At 27.5% G+C, this 16,350-nt stretch overlaps 1 protein-coding gene across 1 annotated transcript in view; it reads right to left on the bottom strand.

The window, feature by feature from the left end:
* Positions 1–16,350, bottom strand: part of LOC107456269 (putative G protein-coupled receptor CG31760) — a 263,150-nt gene that overhangs the window by 61,197 nt on the left and 185,603 nt on the right. The window contains exon 4 of the mRNA XM_087153064.1: positions 15,937–16,282. Within this exon, the coding sequence (XP_087009190.1) occupies positions 15,937–16,282 (346 nt within the window). The remainder of the gene's footprint in view (positions 1–15,936; positions 16,283–16,350) is intronic.

Here is a 16,350-nt window from a genome sequence, read left to right as displayed (position 1 = left end):
CTGTTGTGAGTAGGTAATAGACATGACTGTTAGGTTAAGTTTTGTGCACGTTTTAACCAGCTACGTTAATAATAAAAAGACGTTTTTTATGTTAATAATAAAAAGATGTAAAAGATCAACACAAGGAAAAATTAGTTTTGTGAAAATTAAAAGTGTTTTTGATCTCATTTTTAATTTGAAAAGTTAATTCCACTGCATTGTTTGGACTCATGAAAATTTGCAAAAATTGCAAATTATTCACTGATTTAAATAATTTTCATGTAAGTGAGGAAAATTTCGCCTAATTGACGAGCTTCCTTTATTATAACAAATTTTATTATTAGTTTTTTAAATAATAAAGCTGTTTGTCAGCCCAGATAATCTTCTGAGCAAGAGAGTATCTGTAGAACTACAGATTGAAGTGCAAATTTTGCTTCAAGTTTAGAGCACTCAAACTTTGGCCTCTTAATTTTCTTTTCTTATTATTTTATCTTAATTATATTTATAAAAGCTTCACGAAATACCTTTAATAATTTTAAAAAGTAGAAAAACCTTTCAAATTCGAAAATTTTATGAAAAAAATAATGTTTCATGTATTTAAATATATAGTATATATAGTTTAAAATTAATAATATGTATACATTAAGATAGTATATATAGTTTAAAATTAAAAATTTGAGATGGGTTTTAACATAAATACCTCTTTTTTTCTGTTGGCTAAAGCGGTATAAAGAACACTCTTAAAATGAAAATACCCTAAAAAGTGGAAAAATTTGGGGAAAAAAACTCGCCAAAGTGGCGATTTAAATAAAAATCAATAAAACCTTAAATGCTTAAAATATTTTTTCATTTTAAAATTTAGTCTATACTTTTCGCCAAGATAGTATATACAGTTTAAACTTAAAATTTTGCTATGAACTTAATGCATTCAAGTTGAGACCTTTTTTTTATTTCTTGGCGAATGCGCTTTTGAACATTCTTAAGATAAAAATTTAACTACATAAAACTGCGCTTTCATTTCATAGCATACCCACAAACTACCTCGGAAATGAAGTGCAAGACAGTATAAACTAATTTAAAATTCTATTGGTTGGAAATGGAGCATGGATTTTTTCTTTCTTTTAAACAAGATGTTTTCTTAGCTAAACGCACCTTAGGGTTTAGATTTCGGATTTAATTGCACTCCTAAATCAGTAATTAATTAAATCTAAACTCAACCGTAACTGGGAAATGATGGATAACTTGTTTGCATAAAAGATAAATGAAGTTAAATACTTCCAAGAGAATGAATCTGGAAAATGCAGGAAGTGTGTGAACCTGGTAAATTTTTAACTGCCTACAGCAATTAAGGCGGCGTACAGACTCATACGACTATAAATCGTTTTTTAAAAACTTGAAACTGAAAAAATTTAATTAATTGGAGTTAAGATAATTATTATTATATTCATTTCTGTAAAAGAATGAACTTTTAATTATTATTCAAAGTTTTTATTTCGTATTTTAATTATTTTATTTCAAGTAAATGCGCGTATAACGTAATTACACATTATCTCGTTTGTTCTAAAATAAATAAATTTTTGTGTCTTTTTACAGCATATAGAGATAATCGTTTTCTAAGACCGTTTCATAATCTAAAATCTTTTTACGTTGTAGTAGTCACAATTGAGTTACAAAGGATTGTGTTACAATTATGAAAGTTGGTGGTTTAGATCAGCAGCGGCGGGTCCCTCAGTAATATTACGCAAGTTTAATTAGTAAGTATTTATAGTAATTATAACGCTTAAAGGTTTTTCGAAACAGTGGAAATCATATTTCAAATTATGAAAAGCTATTTTAAATGGAATAAAGGAAAATAGAATAAATAAAATAGCATTAACGGAAATATATATAATAGAATAAAGGTTACAAAATTCATTTGAGATTCTTTTACCACTAGATTTTAAAAATTATGAAAAGTTTTCAGAAAAATACGATTAACAACTTTAATATAAAACAGTGAGCTTACATAAATCAATAATCTTAGAGCCAATTTGAATTATATATATATCTGTGAAATATGAACAGCATTATTTCATTATAGTGGTCAATATATTATGGTCAAAATTTTCAACAAGCGAAAAAAGGAATAAAATGGAAAAAAAAATTTAAAAAAAAAAATCTCAGAAATAAAAAGCTACATATATTACTTCTTAAATCTCTAAAATTAAGTTTCAGAGGTAAAACCCAGAATATATTTATCAATTGAAATTAAAATATCGTTAAGGAACCTTTATTTCATTAAAGTGATTGTTTTTGTCCTATATTGCGGTTAAAATTAACAGTTAAAATAAACTATTTGAAAAAAAGAATCTCAAAATTAAAAAGATGCACCTATTATTTCTTAAATTTTGAAAATTAAGATTACGAAGAAAAAACGGAATATATTTATAAATTAAAATTAAATATTGCGCAACTTGTTATTTATTTAATTATTGTTTCAGCTTTTCTTTAGTGGGAAACATAAATACAAAATTAAAGTAGCTTTCGGTTTATTTTCGGTTTTCGGTTTCAACGCTTTCGGTTTATTTTCTTAACTGAAATTCGAAGTTAAGCTAAAAGATACTTAACTAACATCAATTGCGTGTAAATTTGAACTGATATCCGAACAATTGAGCTTATCCTGAAGGGAGAAATGTAATTCTATAATCCATGAAGAGGACAAAAATAAGAAATCCGATTCCTTAGTAGTCCGAAAATAGTGACAGCTTTGTATTTTCCCTTACTGCGCAGTCTGGCCCAAACGATGAGACATTTTTCTTACTTTTCCTCCACTGTGCCGTTCGTTACGTGAAACTACTAAATTGATCCGTGCGGAGGCCTTCTCCCTTCTTGGAGGTGTCTGTCGAATGCCGTCTTTGACTGGGTCATTGCCATTTGCGCTCCCGAACTCTGCACGCCAGTGATTAGTATATTAATAAGATTGATAGCAAACATAAAATTTTGTACGATTTAAAAATAAATCCATGCATTAAAATGTAATTGGAATAGGAAAAAGTGGAATTTCGATTTGTCAATTTTGAATTTTAGTAAATTTAAGTAAAACTAGAAGATATTTATTGATGATCTCAAGGTTTACTGCACCTAGTTTCTTATTTCTGCTTCTCACCTTTCTGCTCTAGCAGGAAGGACTTATCTGAAAGGAAATTATTTACGTTAATCGAAAACTGTACGAAAGTTTTGATTAAGTTTGAATACTTAGAGCACAAAGTAAAATGGAAATATTTTCTTTATTTATCTGAAATTCTAAATATAATCGGCAAGAGTTTAGAGTATTTCTTTCACTTTGTAGTCAAATATGATTTAACCCATTCCTTTTCGCTTCCGTGAAAATGACAGGGTGAGATTTCGCCCGCTATTTCTCGCACCCGTGATATTGACGGGCTGGAGTGTTTAGTAGTAACTCGCCATTAAGAATAAAACTAATTCATTTCTTTTGCTCTGAAAACATTTTATTTCTCATTTTACACACCTGATGGCAGTACCAGGATATTTTTAAGGTAGTTGTAGATAGTTAGTTTATTTTAAACTAGTTGCAGCACTAATCAAATACGTAATACAAATACAAAAGCCAAAGAAATAGGCACTTTTAAAACCGTTTTCTCGAAAATTAACCGATTGTTAAGGGGTTAAATATGAATAAGTTTTTAATTTATAATTGAGGCAGGTTGAACTGAAATAAAAATAAGTAATATAAGTAATTACATTTAATATGCTATTTTTTCTTCTGGAATAAAGAATTTAGTTTTTTATTTGTCAACATATTTTAATAAATAAAAAATAATAATGAATGATTAATATATCAACAATTTTTAAAACACATGATATGAAACAGCATATTGAAATTAGAAAAAAATGTATTAATTATAATTTTACAAGATTTTTATTTTAAAAATTCAAAACATAATTTAATTATATAAAAAAATAAGTAAGCAAAAATATTTTAAATAAAAACAGATGAAATAAAGCTTTATTAAAATAAAAGTTTAAACGAAGTTAAAGTTTAAAAAAAAACATTTAATTTAACAAACATTTAAATTTTAACAGCTCTTTTCTTTATACATTGTAAAAATGTTTTGAGTGTTTTAACACCAAAAATGGGGGCAATTATTTTTCACAAAAATGGTATTCCACAACATCAACGATGTTCTATTATACTACTTGACGTAAAGTAGTCTCCCCCATTTTTCGAAATTAGTATCGCTGAAATTTTTAATTATAGTAAAATAAGATGCACATAAGAATCAGTGAATGTATTTTTATGCAAAATAAAAAAGAACCGTTAATTTAGAATGAGTTAAACACCAATTTTAAAAATAAAATTAGTTTGTAAATCAAATTATACAAGTTGCAAAGAGATAATATAAAGACGAACTCGAACAAGGTTTAACAGAACAAAAGTTGATAAAAATTACAGATGTTAAAATAACTTGATAAAGTTCACAGAAACTTAAAAAATTAAATATAAATGTTCCTGTGTTGCACAATTATAATACCTATTTTAGAGACAAACAACGAATTATTCAAATGAAATCGCTAACAACATTTAAGTCTCGCCAACTTATTATCGTTTGCAAACGATATCTTCTGACGATAAAAAACAAAGCATTGATGTTTTTGGAAGGGAAAATAATTTTCGATTTGTGTAATTGAGTGAGAATTGGATGCAAGCTAATCATGAGTATTTAGATTCAAATTGCACCATTTAAATCGTATAAGACTGCTCGATTTGGTTCTAACTCGGAGTAAAGTGTTGCTTTATACAATTTGCTGAGAAGTTCAATATCATAATTCGGAGAGTTACTACGCAGTTTTTACAGTTTAGATAGAGCAAAGTTTTTTGTAATGCTAATTACCATAAATAACTTGACAAATTTAAAAATAACATAGAAAATCTAATCTGTGATATGCTAGGTTAATGTTATTTTTTAAAAAAAAATTTTTAAATTCAGAACGCATTTCAAGTTTACAAAATAAAACATGCAAATGTTAGAATAAAAAATGGAAGAAAAAAAATTTCGTGAAACATCTTCTAACTAATTTAAATAAAGTTTTGAACAATATTCAGTCACAAAAGAAAACATTTCTTACAAAATATTCAAATTTTTATCCTTTGTTTCTTTTACACAAAAAATAGTCGCCAAGAGACTATCTTAGTTTTACTTTAAAATTCTTTATGGTATAAAGTCTTCACACAAATGAAAGGCTTTGAAGTTTTTGGAAAATGTGCCAAATCAACTTAAGATAATCCGATTTAGACTTTAGACTTCTTCCTAAATTTGAATAAAACATTTTTCTCAAAGAAAATGTCAACGTTTGTATTGATACCTTTAGAAAATGCTTATTTAAATAATTCTTTTTAAATGGTGTCTAATTGAAATGGACACCCAAAATTGTTTATAATATATTTTAAATTCAGTACGTGATAAATTTACGTTTTTTCTTATACTTATTACTATTTCGAATTATTAGATTATTATAATTTTGCTTAAAAATCTGAAGAATTTCCCTTTTTTAGAATGTTTTAAAATTGGTTGAGAATCTGAACTTCAATATATCAACAAACTTCAATTTATAGAATTAGAATCAAGTTTTTTTAATCAAATATTACCGGTTTAAAACAGCTTTGTTTTGAATTTGACTTTTTTTCATAGTTTTAAATTACTTAAGGCTACACGGTACCCTTTTTTAAAAAAATTTTTTAAGGCCTGTAATATTAAAAGTAATAATAGATTTTCATTTGTATTATATTATTAAACTGATTTTCAAAAAGAAAAGGGAAATCGACAAACCACAATTTAAAAAATTTAAATTTTTTTAAAAAATTCAAGATTTTTTAAAATTTTTATAACTTTTTTAATTTTCAAAATTTTTCAGTTATTTTAAATAATATAAATATCTTAGATTATTAGGAACAAAAGTTAGTATGGATTTGATGCTCTGATACTTAGTTGAATCTTAATTATTTTTATCGTTACTAAACACGTGGAAAACCCGAAAATTCTAAAAACTCCAACTTCAAATTTTTATTAAAGAAAATGTATACATCTCACACTGAAATCCATACTAACTTTTGGTCTGTATATACATAAAAGTTTCTACAAAAAATTTCAAGGCTTTATCTTTAAACGGAAAAAAGCCTTAGGGAATCGAAAACAGTGGCATCAACAAAAAAGAAAGTCTGAGAAAATGACATTTAAAGTAAAGAGAACCATAAAACCAAAACTAAAAATGCTTGTACAGTCCTACTTTCTTAATATATTATAAACAAACTTATTGCTGGTCCAAAAACACTAATTTACTTGAATATTAATAGTATTATATTTTTTCACATTTAAAATTTATATGTAACCTGTATCGGCTAAAATACACGTAACATTGGTTTAGACAAACAAAGCAATAGGATTAAAGAAATAGCTAGCATAATTATATAAATATTCAGTCAATCAAGTATAACAAATATTCTGTTACGAATGTATTTATAAATTAAAAAATATTAGTCTTAAAAAAGACTTTTTATAAATAAAAATTTAGTAAAAACACAACTTTAGAACGCATCCATCAAACACCGAACATAAATAAACAACAATGCTTCTAGAAGTGAAAGTGAAATTTGATAACTTTTGGAGAAAGTGAAAATTAATAATCATCGAAATAAAATAAGTCTTTTTTTGAAAAAAAAAGTTTTAAAATTAGATTTAAAAGAAAACGAAACTAACCACGCCCCTCGCTTGTCAAATTGTGAGTCTGACACAACTCGGAAAAATCCTAATATCTCTAAAACTAATTAGATCTCAGATGCAAAATTTTTCAACTTGCTTCCCAACCACATTAGCCACCCAAAAATGCAAAAATATTTTTTTGCATATTTTTGCGAATTTTAGGATACTGTGTAGCCTTAAAATGAAAAACATAACTTTAATTACTTATAGATTATATTTGCGTGTAATATTTAGAAGTCTTTTTTTTTCTTGTCATATTGCAAACTGATTATTCATCTATTTTACATTTTATCTTCTTGATTAAAAAATGATTTGTAACATTTATCGTATCAATGATTACATTTTTTTTGAATAAATAAACGATAAGAAACAATATTTCATATTTCACTTATGATAATTTCGTTAATTTTTAAAATTAATTATAAAAATACCAGTTCCTACTTTTATTATTAGACACAAAAAAAAAAGAAAAAAATCAATAACTAAGCATAAACGTTTTTCATTTAATTATTACTCAAAATTCACGACTATCTTTTTGTCTTTTGATGTATCGCTTTACACTTAATTCTTCGTTATCAAATTTTTGACGAAAAAAAAGAACTATTTAAGTTCACTGTGGTATAATTTTTAATAAACCGAAGACTTTTTATTTATGCAACGTAAAGAAACACTATACCTACTAAAAGGGGGGGGGGCGATTTTAAGGAAACTAAGTATTCAATGTTTTATAAAAAGAAACGTTTTTTAAAAGGAACTATGCTTAATCAAGTAAACAATGGTTTTTTTGTTGTAATTTTCCGCTTTTTTGTAAATAGTATAAGCTTCAGAAGATGATTGATCGTATTTCTAATGGCAGCCAAAGCAAAAAATGTTTTATGTATCGAAGTAAAGTAAAAAATAAATAAACAAATAAACTAAATTAAACACTGTACTCATGTATGTCACATTTTTTAAAATGATCTTTTATGTAAGAACAGTTTTAGAACGATTATTATTTGCAACGATTATTAGGAGGCAATTTTTTAATTTTCGTTTTCAATGTGATTAATTTTTAAGCTCCAAATCTTAAAAAAATGCGTTTAAAGTGAAATGTTGTAAAAATATTGAAAAAAAATTTTTTTAAGAAAAATTGTATTAATATATTAACAGTTTCTAGGACGGTTTTCGAAGCTCATTTTTTAACAAAGAAAAACAAAAAAAAAAGCTCCTAAGTCGCTTAACCTTGTAGCGAGAATTTAATTTTTAACTATATTTGTATTACCTTCCTAAAAAAATTGACTCAACTTGCCAAGTTGGCGTTACATTACTACGCAGATGAAAATTATTAAACATTTTCCTTACATTTTCATAAGTCAAAAAAAAAAAAAAAAAAATTGGCCAATCAATATTGGATGGTCTTTAAGTATTATGGTTACTTATTCGTATTTATTTTCAACAAACTCTGTTTTTTTTTCATGTTGACATTTTCACCATTTAAAAAAAAAATTGCTTAAGATGGTGAAAACTTAATCGAACGAGCATAAATAATTACTAATTCAAGTTTAATAGAAAATATATATGAATAAAAAATAGCATATTTTTCATTTAAAAAAGTTGTCTCGTATGACAAAAGATTCTTCAAAAAACATAATATATTTAAATAGTGATGCACTTTATTTAAATTATTGATTAGATTGATTGCGAAAATATATACTGTGTATGCCAAAAGTCTAAGTTAAACACGTAAAATTTTGAAAAAAATCCAAAAAGTCAAAGCGTTTTGAATAACTGCTGTATATTTGAAAGAATTTATATAAATTGATAATTTTCTGAAATACTTTATTTGTGCATTGTATTATATAATGGCATAATTTTAAATGCATTTCTTACGTTTGCTTTAAACTGAAAACTACAATCTAATATAAAATGTTCTTATGAGCTGTTTTCAGACAATTAAAGGATATTTAAGAACATATATTAAGATTCGAGACAACATTCTCTGTCTCGAAAGAGTTTGAAATTGGAGGAAAACTAATGATATTCGAGAACTGTTCTCAAAGATGTCTGGTTTGAATTGAGGACTTGACAAGCAACAGATAAAATTGTTTATAAGTTTTCCTAGACAGTGCTGCCATCTGTTAACGAACATTTATTCTAATTTTGCAAGAAAACTGTCTTGCTTTTTTTTTGAGAAAAACAGAAATATCAAACATTTATACCTCTCTTATTTTTCTTATATTAATTTTTTAACCTCCCGTCATTCATGGAACATTTTAAAGTAAACAAAAAAGAATTGCTTCCTTAAAATAATATATTTACTAGATTGCGACGCAGGACATTTTTCGAACATAAAGTGTATTTCCTAATTACTGCCAGTACAAGATATTTTTAGTATTCTTTGTAAATGATTATGTACATTCGTTGCAACAAATTAAAATTTCAGTGAAAAAAGATGACGTTATTAGGTTCTAAGAATTTATTTTTGAGATCAATTTTAGAGAAAGTTGAGATTAAAAATAATAATATAAGATTGACTAGAGAATTAAAGGGAAAAGAGTTTTTAATAATTTCCTTTCAATCTTGAGCTATCAAATTGCTTCTGATAATTTTAGTTACATTCATGGGTTTCGAGAATTATTAATGATATTCATACTTTCAATAATATTCAATTTGATTTTCTGAAAATTCTTCCTCTTAAATATATTGTATATGAATGCGCGATAAAGATAAAATAAGAAAAATATATATTTTTTAATATACCAGGCACATAATTTACTTTCCTCAAAGGAATTAATAAAGACAGATTAAGAAATGATCTTTGTCTCGGAATAGTTTTCTTAGTATCAATTTCACCCCAAATACGTTGGCAGGGACATGTACCCAGAAAATTTATTAGAAGATACAAGGTAACTCAAGTTACCGGGAATTCTCCTATTAGTTTGGTTTAGCCTCCTATTAGTATTTCGCCGAAAACTTAAAGGGTTTTCTAACGTAGAATCATTAATATATAACAGATCTGTCAAAGCAAATGCGAAGCAAAGGATCATTTAACAGTTTGTTGTTTTAATGATATAAGAGTTAATGTTATTAATTATTTTAAAAGACGATTTGAATAACAAATAATTAACCTAGAGATGAGAATGAGTGGAGATGATTTAGTTTTTGTCGGTTTGAAGCAATTGCGAGACACAAAGGTTCCATTTTAAAAGCATTTAAGTATATTGCTATGGTTTTTTCAAAATTTCTTTTTTAAACGATGATTTGATTTGGTTGTGGAAGAATAGGAACTAAACTAAATAATATTGATAAATGTAAAGTGCTAAAAAAGAAACCCCACCCTGAATAACTTTTGTTCTAATCATCGGATTTTTATTTACTAGGATTCAATCTTAATGTTTGATGGACTGACCTCAAATATGCTAATTAACTCCTTGCCAGTGTCTCCCGAAGCCAGTTCGGGGAACTACTACGTGCAGTATTTGTGATGCCCTAACTGACTACGGGCAGGAGAAAAATAAACATTTCTATTTTGCAAAGCCCGAGCTGCATTCGTTTCTACTTTAGGATGCTTAATTCACTATTTTTGTAATAGATGGCATTAGTGGTTCTAGTTTTTCACCGATTACGACTTCAGTCGAGAGAGGGTAAATGTGGGTCGAGGGAGGGAAAAGATTTGCAAAATTTATGAATTAAAAATCATGTTGTTGTGTTTTTATATTATATTATACTAGTTATATTATATCTAGCTTCAAAAACTTGTTTAATTTGCTCTAGTTGAATAAGACGTGCGTGTTATCCATTACTTTTTATGTGTATGTAAAAATTATAAATACAGTAGTTACTGCATTTAAAATTTCATTTTTGTAATAAAAACCATTTTGCAACTTTTATTATAGTATGAAGAACAAAATTAAACAGTCAAAAAAATTCTCCATTTTTGGTCCATTTTTGTAAAAATATATGTCACTGTTAGTTAGTGCAGGTGATATTTAAAGTTACGAAATCACACATAAAAATGTACTTTCTCTGAACAAACATGCCTTCTTTTTCGGCTGATTTGGATTTCTAGCCGCCATGGTTCGGAGGGTAGCCCATTTATTGATAGATTGATCAAGAGAGTAGTAGAAAGCTTGGAACCAATATGCCACACGAATAATCGAATTTTCAATACGCAAAATTTTTAAATTTTTACTTTTTTCAGAAATTATTCGACCTTATACATCTTAAAATATCTTAATAATACAAAAATACATCTTAAAATGCAATATTGTTTGACCCAAAAATAGAAAAGCAATATATAGTTACTAAAAGTTATTTTATGTCTTAAATTATCATTATATAAACGAATTTAATAGTAGTGTCCAAAAATGTTCGATTCGCTTAAAATTTTCTGGAGATATGGTGAAATATGCAAAAAGTAAAATTAGCATTTAAGGGTCCAAACTTAGGACACCTTTTTTGACCAAACTGTAATTACTATATTTCCCATGTTATGGCCCCCCCCCCTTATATTTTCAGGGTCAGAAATCCAAATACGTCGAAAAGAAGGTCTTTTTATTCCAGAAAATACATTTGTCTGATTTCGTATCTTAAACTATTATCTACTCTAATTAATTAGCATTTATAAGTTCATCCCTTCGAGCCGTCTAGATAGCCTTAGTACGTGGAGGTCCGGTTATTATATCAAAATTAATTCAGGAAGATTAGTTTTTTTTTCCCGATCAAAGTACTTAGTTTAGAGTCGAGTAGTTTTTTGTCGGCTTTGTGCATTTCAGAAAAGCAATAATTCAACTCTTAAAGCGACTATACACTAGATTTTTTACTATTAAAGGATTCTTGGTGAAATCTTCATTAGAAGAATGATTTATTGATGATTTTACTATTTTACAGTAAAGAACTTTTCCTATTTGTTTTGGAACGACTACGATGCGTCTTTGAAAAATGATCGTTTTGAATCAAAGTGTGAAAAATTTATAAATTTTTTTTTTATTTTGTTTTTTTCCGGAGTGGATTACATTGGAGTAGATTTCACAAACGTTTCTGTAACAGTTCGGAGTTATTGGAGCAGCAATAACTCGGAGCTGCAATCATTTTGGAGCAGCTGTCATTATTGGAGTAACATTCATTTTGTTGTAAACCTTTTACAAATGATTTGTTGTATAATAGCAGTGTAGGCACAAACTGAGTCTAAATTTATTTTTGCTTCACAGGAAAGCATACAATCAATGTTTTACTTATGCATACCGAAAGCGCAACTTTGTATTAAAGTGCAATTTTGGATTAAATTTAATGTTACGTAATTTGATCGAAATTCGCGTATTTTGCAAATAACAGATTCATTGTATATAGCTCGCTTATTTTGATGATATAAAAATTATTTTTTGTATAAAATATATATTCAAAATGAGCAAAACTTGCATTCTTATTGACGAAACTAATTGTTGGCAAAAACTCCGAGCAAACACTTCGTCAAATTAAAGAAATACTGTCTTTATTTGTTTCGGGGTACGAATTTAGCGAAAAACATCAGGCATTACGTATCATATTAATAAGAACAATTTAATAGGAAATAAAAAAGTACTAGTGAATGAGCACCACATTCTCGAATCCTCAGTTATCGAACCCGAGAAGCCTGCTTAGAAAACCACTATGCTCCTTCAGATAGTGTAAATGGTTTTGATACTGGATCAAATTTGTTAGAAATTTCCTAAAATGAACTTATAAAGACGCGAGTAAGGAAGCAGTTTCGTCAAATATTTGAGAGTTCACTATTGTTGCACGATATTTTACGACGGTATGATATCGAAAAATAACGAAATGCAGCTCAATAATTTCTTAATCGTTAAAAAAGTTATGCTTTGGAGAAAACCAAAAAAAGGGTTTAGAAATGATAAACCGTAAAAGCTTCTGAGAATAAAAGGTTTAAGAGAAAAAAAATTTAAAAACATTTTTCATCATAATTTTTATTAATCATGGTATATTAATGCTTATTTGTACAGGGTTATTCATAATTCCCTCCGGGGTTTCGAAGCGTTATAGTAAAAAAACGAAGACGAATATGGCAAAAAAGAACAAATGAATTATTCCACTATTGAAAGTATTCAAGTTTTAATTTAAGCAGTTGCCGGTAGATGGCAGTAACATGCACCACTGAAGCTAGTTGTAATAAAGAAAAATGGTGTTTACAGGTGGAGGAAATTATGAACAACCTTGGTATCGAACCGGGTATCGAACCAAGGGCCACATGATTACGCTTCAAACCATACCACGGACCATAGTCATATGACTGTTTAACGCAATTCAAGTTTTTTAAATCATTTTCGTGATTTTGCATACGGTGCAGAGTGTGACTGTATTATGCCCTATTGTGCCGTCCCAAATTTATCTATAATTTTGTGATATGGTAGTATGGTTATACATGATTTATATACATGTTCATAGTCATTTATTTAATTCTTCATAACAAATTTTAACTTCGATATTTATGGAGAGTGTTCTAATAAGATTTCTTTTAAAATTAAATGTTTAGTACAAGCTGTAAAACAAGAAAAACCTGCTTAATTAAATTTCAATTCAATAAGCAATTGGTACTTAAAGAGATAGAATAAGATTAAGTGCGTTTTCAAAACTGGGCTCGTATTTACTCAAGTTAATAAACACATTGTTCTTGTTTGACTTGAAGATCTCATTTCGAAAAAGATTAACACCAAATTGATTTTAAAGCATTTATAATTTTCAGATAATACTTCTAAAAGTAATCGTAAAATTGTATCACTTAAATATGTAATATTTAAAAAAAATTATTTTTACTAATTATTACGCATTTTGAAAACTAATCGGTTGTAAATTTAACAAAAAGTCTTTTTTTTTCACTTGTTTTTTTTAATATTTATTGCCTATTTTTTAAGGACAGAGTTTCAGCTCTGAGGTCGAATGCCTTTGTTTCTAAAATGTAAATTTAAAAATACAGTCAGTAACTTATGGAGAATGCACAACTAGATTACATATAAAAGGTTTTTCAATACAAGATTCTGAAAAAACTAAACACAATTTCTTTCTTATTCAATTGTTGATCCTTAATTTGAAATCCTTATTTTGAAATTTATTAATAAAACTTAGTGCAGCTGCTTATGTGTGTTGCTAGAACAGTGCTACGGCAGTTAAAAAATAAAATTTATTTTCTTGGCATAATGTATTTGTTTGGTATGAAATTCAATTAACAAGATATTTCTTGATGGGTAAGATTTGCTTTTTAGGGAGGAAACAATTGATTTCATAAATAAAGCAAACTTCTACCGTTTTAATAGCAAAACAATAATAAGAAAAATGAATAAATTAAAAGTAACTGAGGATATTGTTTCGATAACAAGATTTGTTATTAGATCAGGTATATATATATATACCAAGATGTTATGGATTGCATGTAAGATGCAATCCGTAACATATTGTTTTCACAATATATTACATGATAAGGTAAGATATTCGCAGATATGATATTTTCAAGAGTTACGAATATTTATTCTTTCGAGACGTTTGCATGTAGGCCGGTTTTTTAATATTTTTATCAGTTTTAGTTTGTTTAAAGGTCGAAGGTTCGAAGGTTCTAGGAACAGCAAAGGTATAAAAATAAAATTGTTTTGTTTCGAGTTCATTCAGTGAGCACTGAAAGAAAGCACTGACCGTTGACAATATCTGATGAAACAGGAAGTCTGTAGGAAATTGTACCAGTAAAAGGAAGTCAAATTCATAACTTTATTTGTCAGGAAAAAGTTATTTTTCCGATCTCAGTTTTTCTCGTATTTTTATGTATTGTAATACAAAGTACATATAAGGGATTTTATTTTGAATCACAAGAAAACTTAGGCATGAAAATAATGCGAAGAAAAACTCTTGTCTGCTTTGAGTAATTAATATATATATATATATATATATATATATATATATATATATATATATATATATATATATATATATATATATATATATATATATATATATATTACAAATAAATAAATTAATTATATTATAGCTAAAGATAAATTTCTTTTTACGTAATTTTTCTTGATGTTTTGCTTTGTGTTAATATGTGTATTAATTTGGACGGGAATTTACTCTCATAATGATGATAAACAGAGTTATTGTGTGGCCCGTAAAACTCTTCAGTTTCTAAAATTATTAGACAGGTTTCGACTTATCAAATTAAAGGTGCCTAAGGTTTGGTAGCAAAATTTCAAACATCAATGATTTTAGAAATATTCTTAATATTTTTGTTATGTTTAGAAGTGAAAAAAACATGCAAGAGGATCCGTGATACCCCTTAATATATGTTATAAAAAAGTAAAGTAAAAGGACAATTAAAAAAACATACAAATAGAAGTAGCAGGCCAATAATTAGGCGGAGAAATAAAACTAATATATTAAAATCAAATGAATCATTATTGTAAACCGAGATCAAAACTTTCCAAACACGATTGACAAACAACACCGCTAGAAGACACACCTTCAAGTTTAAAGCAGTAATCAAACTTAGCTTGCTTTAATCTCGTTTTTTTTGTTAGTGACTTTTTCTACTTTAATAAAGCTTTCAAATTTTTACTCTCAAAAATACCTTTAAGACCTTTAAAAAGTTTGCATTATTTGCTTAAAAAAAGTTTTCTAAATCTATATATTAATGCAATTTTTCGTGGCTCTTTTGCAGAGGAAAAAAAATACCCACATTTTAAGTGCCTTACAATTCAAGCAAGTGCCTTACGCAAAGCTATAATTTAAAACTGTATATGCCCTCTTGCTGTAAAGAATTATCTGGGACTTTAGAACAAACAAATAACTAAAATATTTTTATTAAACTTTTAAAAAATCGCCAATTTGGCTACATTTTTTTGCTTAGATATAAACTATTAAAATCAATGCCTTATTTCCATTTTTTTTGTTTCTAAATATTAAAAAGTAGACCACAAACGCTTTTCAAAACAGTGGCTTTTTTTCATCTTGACGTTTTGCGCCGTTTTCAGAATAAACATAGGGGGTGCTGACTACGGATAGGCTAAACTTGACCTAACAGTAACGAGTAACTGTTGCAAACTCACATCATGAAAGTAGCATATTATTCATAAAGAAGCATAATTTCATACGACTAGAGAGCTTTCGAAAAACAACCTTAAGGGCTATGATTACCGAAAACGCTGCATACAATCTACGATCAGTTTAGAATCCTACTTACCTATCACCGTACTGTAGTTTCTCATTCATATCTCCAACTACCATTTTTGTGTATGATATCAACCACTTCTTACTCTCACACTGATAATAAGGATTAGTCCAATTAGATCTACTACTACTGTTCACACTATCTGGATGGTCCATTGCTGAAATTCTCCACTCTAAATCGTCCCTCAGCACGAAATTGTGAAGTTTCGTCAGAAGAGTTGACTTCTTCTCGACGTTGTTTTTAACCGTGACGTAAAAATCCGGTTGCCGGAGAGTTCCATTGCCTAGCCAGAGTAGTCTTCCAGATGGTGTGTAGTCCTCTGATTGCACTGTTTCCTCGATGACTGTTTGCAGCATTTCTGAAAAGAAAAAACTTTACTTCAGATTCAGATTCATAGAAAATTGCTTATAACATTTTATAAAAGGG

This window comes from Parasteatoda tepidariorum, chromosome 10 (genome assembly GCF_982258835.1).
Source record: "Parasteatoda tepidariorum strain Cologne lab strain chromosome 10, Ptep-v5.0, whole genome shotgun sequence".
Taxonomy (NCBI): Eukaryota; Metazoa; Arthropoda; class Arachnida; order Araneae; family Theridiidae; genus Parasteatoda; species Parasteatoda tepidariorum.
This window is presented reverse-complemented; position numbering and strand designations above follow the sequence as displayed.